This window comes from Ostrinia furnacalis, unplaced genomic scaffold (assembly GCF_004193835.3).
Source record: "Ostrinia furnacalis isolate ACB-3 unplaced genomic scaffold, ASM419383v2 OfSCF5365, whole genome shotgun sequence".
NCBI classification, from domain to species: Eukaryota; Metazoa; Arthropoda; class Insecta; order Lepidoptera; family Crambidae; genus Ostrinia; species Ostrinia furnacalis.
Genome location: NW_021135604.1, coordinates 1 through 9,546, shown reverse-complemented (window position 1 = coordinate 9,546; position 9,546 = coordinate 1). Strand labels below are relative to the sequence as shown.

The 9,546-nt window shown below is 36.5% G+C and overlaps 1 protein-coding gene across 1 annotated transcript; it reads left to right on the top strand.

The window, feature by feature from the left end:
* The first annotated feature begins 563 nt into the window (after positions 1–563).
* LOC114361003 (CDK5 regulatory subunit-associated protein 2-like) lies at positions 564–5,988 on the top strand. The gene is made up of 6 exons (XM_028315902.1): positions 564–987; positions 4,920–4,972; positions 5,065–5,204; positions 5,320–5,439; positions 5,526–5,606; positions 5,863–5,988. Exons 1-6 carry the CDS (start codon positions 923–925, stop codon positions 5,971–5,973), a joined length of 570 nt encoding a protein of 189 aa, XP_028171703.1. The 5' UTR covers positions 564–922; the 3' UTR covers positions 5,974–5,988.
* The last annotated feature ends 3,558 nt before the right edge of the window (positions 5,989–9,546 follow it).

Here is a 9,546-nt window from a genome sequence, read left to right as displayed (position 1 = left end):
CTACCTCTTAGTTTAAAAGTTATTACGTTTTCTTTACAATAAGTAGGTAGTTAATTGAAAGAAAAAAAATCTATTATTTAAAAAAAAATCTCGGATATTTTTTTACCTTTTTTGTCGATAAAAATAGGTCTAGTTTTACCTATTTTCATATGTGCACTTTATCAAGACACACTGACACAAGACACATCTACCTAAACATAGTTACGAGATATACCACTTTACCAATTAAACCAATTCTGTATTATTTTGGTATTAATTGTCACAAAATTATCTATCGTATTAATTATTTGTAACACAGCAAATGCAGGAAGTAATGCATAAATCGAAAATTTGGAACAACGAGCTCCTAATGGCACTGCCTCTAATTCTATTTCTGTGTGTTGTACACGAGCAGCATCCGTCTGATCTCTATGTTTCTCTTTCTAACTAGCTATTTTTCTCTGTCATCGATCCCTATTTCTCGTCACGACAAGACAAGCAAAAACCACCGTTGTGTCCTTACATTAAGAACTCTTACAAAAACTCCCGATATCAGAAAGATGTTTGTTCCAAATCCCCCAGTCAGTCCCAGTGTGACTCGTGAATAACAACACGGGATAATAAACTTGCATTTAAAACTTGCTTTCCAAATTATGTTGTTTGTTTTGATTAGCAATGTGTGTGTCTCATTTATCCAAGTAGCCCTAATTAGCTTAAAAGCATTATTACAATAATTATAACGAAATAAAGGGCATAGATTATTCACGTTCATTAAAATTATGCTAAATAGTGGGAATAGTGACGTATTACTCATTAAAGTGTGTTTGTTTACAAGATAGATAAGTTACTATAGTTCAAATACTTCTCATAAAGTTAGTATTTCAACTGCGTTGTTGTACTGTGCAGTCCAGTCGTGTTGGTTGATGTGATCATAGAGTTCAAAATGGCAACTCTGCCGCGAGTGCATAGTTCAAAGCATGCAGCCTGTGGTGTACCGTCACCGTTTAGGTAAGAAAGAATCCGTGTATTAATTTTATTTAATTAATTGTGAACAAAGGGTAACAAAATGACAAAAATTCGATAAGTAAAATGTAGGTAACTATTTAAGTTTGTCGTATTAGTCATCCAAAAGCACTCTTCTCGTGGGTGTCGTACATTGGCGTATCTAGGGTAATTTTTCAGGGGGGGCCTAGTTTTTTTGGGCGACTTTTCTCAGATTTCTTTTTTTTGACAGATTCGTTATTAATTGCAGATGTCTGAAAAAAATAATCACCTTCCTATCTTTGATGCAAGAAACAAAATTTTTGCTAGAAACATAAAAAATATGCTTTTAGCAGAACACTATCTTTTCAACTTAAAAGTTTAAATAAAAAAAACCGCCAAGTGCGTGTCGGATTCACGCACAAAGGGTTCAAATTTGTGAAATTAAAATTATTATTTTTTTAATTTAAGTTATTTGTATGAAAGATTACGCGGTAATAAGCGGTTAACGATTTACGAGGTATTAAAAAAAACTACTTACTAGATCTCGTTCAAATAAATTTTCGTTGGTAGTTTTTATAGTAATGTACCTACATCATTTATGTCTTTTTTAGATTTTTAATTTTCTTATTTTAGAAGTTAGAGGGGGGGGGGGGTACCAACTTTTTCCCACTTTGGAAGCGTCTGTCACGCAAACTATTCGGTTTAGAAAAAAATATTTTAGAAACCTCGATATCATTTTTGAAGACCTACCATAGATACCCCACACGTGTGTGTTTGATGAAAAAAAAAAAATTTGAGTTTCAGAGCCCCCAATATTTTTTTATTTTTGCATCAAAATCTTAATGCGGTTCACAGAATATATCTACCTACCAAGTTTCAACAGTATAGCTCTTATAGTTTCGGAAAAAAATGACTGTGACATACGGACAGACAGACAGACATGACGAATCTATAAGGGTTCCGTTTTTTGCCATTTGGCTACGTAACCCTAAAAAGAACTTCCATAGGTCCAAAATCATTTTAAAAACTGCGCCGTTTCCTGAACATTCATAATAATACAAAAAAACATGTACTTAATGGGCCACTATTTCCTGTAATCGATCTGTCATAGTCAAAGGTCGATATGCAGTCTCTTCGCGGAATGACTGGTCTATCCTAGGTTTGACCAAGGCCTACAGGCAAACCCCGAAGTAAATTCTTATTTCGGCCTTTGACTAAGTCAAACCTAGAAGTGCCTAAACCACAGATATAGTCTGTGGCCTAAACGGTTCAGTCAAACGTCGAAACTAAAATAATCTGTTTCGGGCTTTGCCTAGTCAATCCTAGAAACGACTGACAGACTCGGTCAAAAGTAGACGGCAAATAGAAAACCAGCCATGTGTGAGTCGGATTCGCTCACGAAGGGTTCCGTGTATTCGTATACTCTTTTTGTGTATTCCCCCTTAAATATTGATTTTATTTTAATTTTATGATTTATTTTTAAAATGCAACTAAAATTATGTGAATATTTCAAGGGTTCACCTGTTTACGTTTTAATTAATATCAAGTAAAAAACTGCAACAAGTCACGTTTGCTGTATGGGAGCCCCCCTTAAATATTTAAGTATTACTTAATGAATGGCAAAAAAGATGGGATACGTCAGTCAAAGGACGTCACTTATATAAATTCTTCCCGAATGTACGCGAACGTCTAACTAGGCGATGGTTAGAAATCGACCATTGCTCGTCGCAGTTCCTCACGGGACATGGCAACTTTAAACATAAACTTCACGAATTCAAACTAGTTCCGTCTCCTTTTTGCGAGTGTTCCACTGATGATGTCTGTCATGAGCAGTCTGCCCATCATATCTTGTGGGAGTGTGATCTTTGGAAACATGAACGTGATATAATGCTTAATTCAATACAACATACATCTGTTTCCGCAATTTATTACACCGATCTTGTCGCGACAAGGAAAAATTTCCGTGCTTTTAACACTAGAAGTGCCGAAGATTACGACCCCCCTAAAAGCGCCGCTGGGTCAATTTTGTCCCAGCATATATTTTGTAACATTTTTTAGTTTCAGGCATGAACATTATGGTTAAAACTATTTGTAGTATCCTTAAAAAATGGTTTATCTATACAGTTAAATCAATATGTACATATTTCTTTAAAATATAAATGTATTCAATTTTAATTTTGAATTATTAAGAGACAGATATTTTTGGTTTCATATAAAAATAGTCACATATTACATGGTGTTATACTGTATTAAAATAATGAAATTACTAGTTTAACTATTCATTATTATTTTTGAAGAAATAATAAATATCTTACAAATAATAGTGCACATTTTGCACAAATTTTTTTTGTACGGTTTTTTTGTCTNAACCTAGGAGTGCCGGAACTTCGAGGTTTGACTATAACAGATCCACTAAAGTGGTAAGTCGGAGATTCCGTTACATGTTTTTGACTTTCTTAAGCCTGCTGTACATGTTGGCCGAGCCTTGACGAGTGTACGCCAATACCAACGTCTAGACAGTAAATTTGCGTTGCCTTGCCATTGCTCGGCGGCGCTCGCCTAGTTGGTCGAAGGGAGGCAAGCACCAACGTGTATACGACGCATTTGCCATCGTTTGCCACGACTCGCTGTCACTCGTGATCACTTGCTGCACTTCGGAACGTTGTCGGATTTTCGTCACAAATCAAAGGCGCTCGCGCGCACTCGGCCAATAGCGTCCACATGTTTGTCCGTGTTTATTACGCGGTTGGCGGCCGTTGTAGCTACACGAAGAAATTAATGTCGCTCTCAACAAACGACGATATATTCAAATTTTTGGAATTTTACCAGAATGAAGCGGTTATTCACCACCTTCTATTTTGTCACATCCACCACCTTCTTTTTTGTCTTTACTTTTTCACTACCTTCGTGCGGTACACACTGACATAATAATTATAAGCACACTATAGCAGCAGCTGAAATAGCTTCTACGTCGTCGTCCATATTCTTTCAATTCACAATACAAGACAATAACTGGACAGAACATGTTTTTATTCTCAATGAGGAAGTTCTTGCCCTTCATCACACCTGGTGGAAACTGATGATTAGGCAGTAGGTGGAAGGGAACTTCAACTACAAAGGAACTATGGCTTCCTACCGCCAAATGCCGGAATACAGTAATGCTGTTAACATTATTGTTATAGTGACAGACTAAGGAAGATAGAGTTGCTAGCCAGGCAGACTTGGATCAACTTAGATTTTAAGTTGAAAATTTGATAGTGTTCTGCTAAAAGCATATTTTTTATGTTAGTTACTAGCAAAAAATTTGTAACTTGCATCAAAGATAGAAAAGTGATTGCAATTAATAACGTATCTATAAAAAAAAAGAAATCTGAGAAAAGTCAACCCAGAAAAAAGATAAAAAAATTTAAAGCCTACTAGGTCATAGAATTTTAAAATATTACAAAATTAACTACATATCTCCTAAACTAAGCAGTTCCTCGGCTATTATCTTCAAATCGCTGGCATTCATTGCTGTGAATGAATAGATATTATTATCCACGAATGAAGTTCGTACTTTTACGTTTATTAAAGTTACTGGTTTTGTTATTTAATGATTATGGTCCACTTGTGAATTTTTAAAAAGACAAATACAAGAATTATTGCTATAATTAAACTTTAATATTGCCTAATTAATCGCGTTTCGTTGCGGGTCCAATGACAGTTTAACTTTCCCCCGGGACAAACTTGACCTTCATTGGTTGGGTTTTTGTGGCGGTCAAGCTGTAGATCCTGGCTACACAGGAGTTGCAGTGGTGGGAACGAGAGGTGGGAATAGTCCCGTAAAGTGTAAATGTTGTTCATGCGGAGCTTGATGCAGAGCTCAAGGAACGCGCCTTTGAGCGGACTGTAACCGCGAAGCAAGATGAGTTCTCATTTAATATTTTGATAATATTTGACTTTATTTTTCTCCACAGCACCAGTCCACGGAAACTTCAAGAAATGTCGCTACCAGCACCCGAAGGGCATGGTTTGTAAAACAAAACATTAATATTTTTACCGAAAAAATATTAAAATACTTAAAATTAAAAATGAAAAATATTTTTATAATTACTGTTGCAGATTTGACTAATGCAAGTGGTATAAGTATGAAGCAGTACGAAGAACAGCTTAACGGTTTGCGCAAAGAAAACTTCCATTTAAAGTTAAGAATCTACTTCCTAGAAGAAAAGTTGGGTAGTGGATCACCTCCGGCAGTGCAGGTAAGTAAAAATATATTATTCAACACATGCTAATGATACATTATTCACTACATTAATAAAAATTGATAGTTTTTTTTATCTTTTATGAAACATCATCATCATTATTTTGCTACAGGGCTTATTGGAGCATAATGTAAGACTACAAGTAGAAGTGGAAGAACTCAGAAGGCAACTATCAGATAAGCAGGAGCTCCTTGCGGCCGCTGCGGAAGCTATTGATGTCTTAGAGCAACAGGTACTTTAGATCATTTTATCACCTACTGTTAAAAATAAACATGGTGCGTTACTTTGGTAATTAATAGATATGCCAACACATTTCAGGGTTCGATTTCTACGGATAGTGTGGACGTATCAATAAATAATAATGCTGCAATCAATAGAGATGTCTCAGTTGCACAACAGGTATGGCGGTCGATTATTGAAGTGGAGTTTTTGAGATACATTACATATGTTATGTACCTATGTTTAAAAAAAATACCAACCGAATCCAGAACCTCCTCGTTTGTTGAAGTCGGTTAAAAATAGGTAGACCTCCAATAGTTGCATTTTATGACTTGCTAAATAACCTCATCCGCGGCCCTTGTAGATAAATACCTGTTATATTAGGCACTTCATGTACCTACATTAGGCATCTGAATACAATTAGCTTAAATTACAGGACTTGGGGAGAAAAGAAGAAACTGTTGACGACACATGTCTGGAATCAGAATCAGCTGGGTATGTATATACTATGTTATCGTTTTCTTTCACTTTTTCATTTTATTTATGAGTACAAGGCTAATTAATTAGTACTGTATCTTAGGTATTTTGTATTTGTATCTTCTACTCGTACCTATTAATGTAATGTTTTTATTTTTGTTTGTTCGTTCAGCCAAATGACGTGCACTGTTGGACAATGGCCTCCCCCAAGAATTTCCATAACGACCGGTCCCGTGCTACCAGCATTAAGGCTCTTCCCGCGACCTTCACCAGATCGTCGGTCCACCTAGTGGGGGGCCTGGCCACGCTATGTCCTATTTACTACTAAAGTCTTATGTACACTCGCGAGCAAAAGTATGGAATCACTTACATGAAGTTGTTTCCACGCGAACTTGTGTACTAACGAATTTGTTAGTAACAAAAATAGTGACACCATTTTAAAGATTAAACGTTTAACTTCAAATTGATACCAAATTCATTTAAATCACACCAAAATTTAAAAATATATCCCGGCTGATGTGAAGAAGTAAGGAAAAAGACATCTGTTTGATACGTCGCGAGTTGCGGCCTATTTACCCCCTATAAAAGCACGTGTTTTCGAATTTTTGCTTTCACACGTTGATCCATACACCAGTTTTTTTCAAAAAGTATAATTTTTTATTATTTGTTGGCATTTTCTGGGTATTTTATGTATTTTTTCAGTATCGCCTGTTATTTAGCATTATTACTGTTTTTATTTTATCAGGATATACCGCTTAGTTTAAAAGTTATTACGTTTTCTTTACAATAAGTAATTGTAAGAAAAAAAAATTCTATAAAAAAATTAAAAAAAATCTCAAAAAATTTTTGACCTCTTTTTTGTCGATAAAAATAGGTCTAGTTTCATCTATTTTCATATGTACACTTTAACGTGACTCACACTGTATTTATGTAAAACGTTAAAGATTTCCTGGCCTGGACTTGGTATTACATGGATCTCACAACTTTTTACCGTAGAACAACTGAGTTGCGAGACTTGGTTTTTTTGACAAGTATTGTTTTTGATGGGATCTCATTTCTTTTTGTATTTTGTAGACAGCAGTTATGTATCTAGAAAACTGGACCGAAATTGAAAAATTTTACTCGACTTGGCGGTTGCACTACCGTGCCCCCAAATATTTTAGTTTTTCCTTGATTCATACACCAAACACTACTTATATTCCAAATTTGAAGCTTCTAGGTCTGCTAGAAGTGCCTTAGAGTTTTGATGATCGGTGAGTCAGTGAGTGAGTCAGTGAGTGAGTCAGTGAGTGACAAAATTAAGTAACTTTGACCCGTTATAATTCTTAAACTACTGGTTCAAATTGAATGAAATTTTAAATATACCGTGTCTTTACAATGCCTGCATAGCTAATGAAAATTCAGCCTTCTAGTTTTATCCACAACGAAGTTACAGGCGGTCGAAAATGGCCTGAATTGCTTCGAGAAAAGGATGGTACGGCCGTGCCGCTTTTTTGCTCGACTTGGTGGGGGCACTGCCGTGCCCCCAGATTGCTTATATCTAAGACAAACTGTCCACTTGCTAACAGCTATCCTACGAACATTTCTGAGCTGTTGCTGGACGTCGATACCAGTCAAGTGACGATTTCATAGAGAGGTTGACATGAAAAAACGGTCATCCCTCTGCGATGTGCACCGGCGCTGTTCAGATCTTGGTCTCGGGATAAAGCCACCAGTCTCCCAAAAGCGTCTTAAAACTTTCGAAACCCAGGACTGGCTTATGTGGAACTAACGTGCGACAGTCCGCTGGCTGAGCCCTTCTTGCAATAGTGCAACAATTTGTGCTGCTTCTGAAGGTGTAGAATCTCAGGTAAAGTGTCAAAAGAAGCGGAGATGTGTATGTGTTATAGTCAAACCTCGAAGTTCCGGCACTCCTAGGTTTGACTAGTCAATCCTCAGTTCTGACTAGAAGTCTTAGCCAAAGCCCAAACATTTCGGCCTTTGACTAAATAATGTTAGTCAAACCTAGGAGTAACTAATTTGGTCAGGCAAAGGTCGAAACTCAATTTAATGAAATCGGGGTTTGACTAGTCAAACCTCAATTAAGACTTTAAACTAAACTATACTTAATTCTGATCTCGAACTTATTGCATAGGCGTTACGACGGTCGGTTTTCACGCGCACGCGCAGCTATCTCTTTAGGTGAAGGTACGAGTAACTAAACTAAGGTTGGTTGTCAGTGTTTCTAGATCGATCTTGATTAATTACTAATTTTTAGGGTTCTGTTACCTTAAAGGATAAAGAGTTTAGACCCTATTATTATGACTTCGCTAAATGTTGTCTGTCACCAGGCTCGTATCTCATGAATCATTCACTTGTTATAGTCAAACCTCGAAGTTCCGGCACTCCTAGGTTTGACTAGTCAATCCTCAGGTCTGACTAGAAGTCTTAGCCAAAGCCCAAACATTTCGGCCTTTGACTAAATAATGTTAGTCAAACCTAGGAGTAACTAATTTGGTCAGGCAAAGGTCGAAACTCAATTTAATGAAATCGGGGTTTGACTAGTCAAACCTCAATTAAGACTTTAAACTAAACTATACTTAATTCTGATCTCGAACTTATTGCATAGGCGTTACGACGGTCGGTTTTCACGCGCACGCGCAGCTATCTCTTTAGGTGAAGGTACGAGTAACTAAACTAAGGTTGGTTGTCAGTGTTTCTAGATCGATCTTGATTAATTACTAATTTTTAGGGTTCTGTTACCTTAAAGGATAAAGAGTTTAGACCCTATTATTATGACTTCGCTAAATGTTGTCTGTCACCAGGCTCGTATCTCATGAATCATTCACTTAAAAAATAAATAATTTAATAAAATACTTAAATATTTAAGGGGGGCTCCCATACAGCAAACGTGACTCGTTGCAGTTTTTTACTTGATATTAATTAAAACGTAAACAGGTGAACCCTTGAAATATTCACATAATTTTAGTTGCATTTTAAAAATAAATCATAAAATTAAAATGAAATAAATATTTAAGAGGGCTCCCATACAACAAAAGAGTCGCACGGAACCCTTCGTGAGCGAATCCGACTCACACATGGCTGGTTTTCTATATGCCGTCTACTTTTGACCGAGTCTGTGAGTCGTTTCTAGGATTGACTAGGCAAAGCCCGAAACAGATTATTTTAGTTTGGACGTTTGACTGAACCGTTTAGGCACTTCTAGGTTTGACTTAGTCAAAGGCCGAAATAAGAATTTACTTCGGGGTTTGCCTGAAGGCCTTGGTCAAACCTAGGATAGACCAGTCATTCCGCGAAGAGACTGCATATCGACCTTTGACTATGACATATGGATCAACGTGTGAAAGCAAAAATCCGAAAACACGTGCTTTTATAGGGGGTAAATAGGCCGCAACTCGCGACGTATCAAACAGTTGATACATGTCTTTTTCCTTACTTCTTCACATCAGCCGGGATATCTTTTTAAATACTGGTGTGATTTGAATGAATTAAAAGTTAAAAGTTTAATCTTTAAAATGATGTAACTTTTTTGTTACTAACAAATTCGTTAGTACACAAGATCGCGTGGAAACAACTTCATGTAAGTGATTCCATACTTTTGCTCGCGAGTGTATTTTAACTATGTAACACACCGCATTTTATG